The 550-nt window shown below is 62.1% G+C and overlaps 1 protein-coding gene across 1 annotated transcript in view; it reads right to left on the minus strand.

The window, feature by feature from the left end:
• ARHGAP31 (Rho GTPase activating protein 31) overlaps window positions 1-155 on the minus strand; it is a 111,675-nt gene extending 111,520 nt beyond the window's left edge. The window contains exon 1 of the mRNA XM_077776665.1: window positions 56-155. Coding sequence (XP_077632791.1) covers window positions 56-155 — 100 coding nt within the window. The remainder of the gene's footprint in view (window positions 1-55) is intronic.
• Between the last annotated feature and the right edge of the window lie 395 nt (window positions 156-550).

Here is a 550-nt window from a genome sequence, read left to right on the forward strand (position 1 = left end):
CAAAAAAAAAGAAGGGGGGGGGGGGGGAAGGAGGGGGGAGGCGAGGGCACTTTACCATCCTGTCCTGAGCTTTCCAGATACTCGGTCAGGTCACAGCCAAAGGCACTGGCGGCTCCCTTTCGTTTCAGCTTCTGCTTGGCACCCTTGTTCTTCATGAGTTAGTCCCGAAGAGGTTGCCCCTCCGTCTCTCCCTCCCCGGGGCTGGGNTGCCTCGGCTCCGGAGGGAGGGCGAGCTCTCTCCTTTCGGCTTCCGCAGATGCCCCGGAGAGGACGCGAGCGCGGGAAGCGGGCAGCCGCCAGGGGCGAGGAGACAGCCCCGAGGCTGCGTGGCTCCTCTGCCCTGCGCCCGCGGTCTTGCCTTCAGACGGCTTGGGGAACGCGAAAAACAAGCATCCTGTCTCTCTCGCCCGCCCTCACGCCTTCCTTTTTTTCCTGTCTTACAAATCCTAGGATCATCCAGCTCAGGAAATGCTGGAAGGAAGTTAGCTAGGGAGGGGGGCGGAGGGTGGAAATTTTTGGCAGCTCAGGGCTGCGTGTGTATGCGGCCGGA

Source organism: Crocuta crocuta, unplaced genomic scaffold (genome assembly GCF_008692635.1).
Source record: "Crocuta crocuta isolate KB4526 unplaced genomic scaffold, BGI_CrCroc_1.0 scaffold87, whole genome shotgun sequence".
NCBI classification, from domain to species: domain Eukaryota; kingdom Metazoa; phylum Chordata; class Mammalia; order Carnivora; family Hyaenidae; genus Crocuta; species Crocuta crocuta.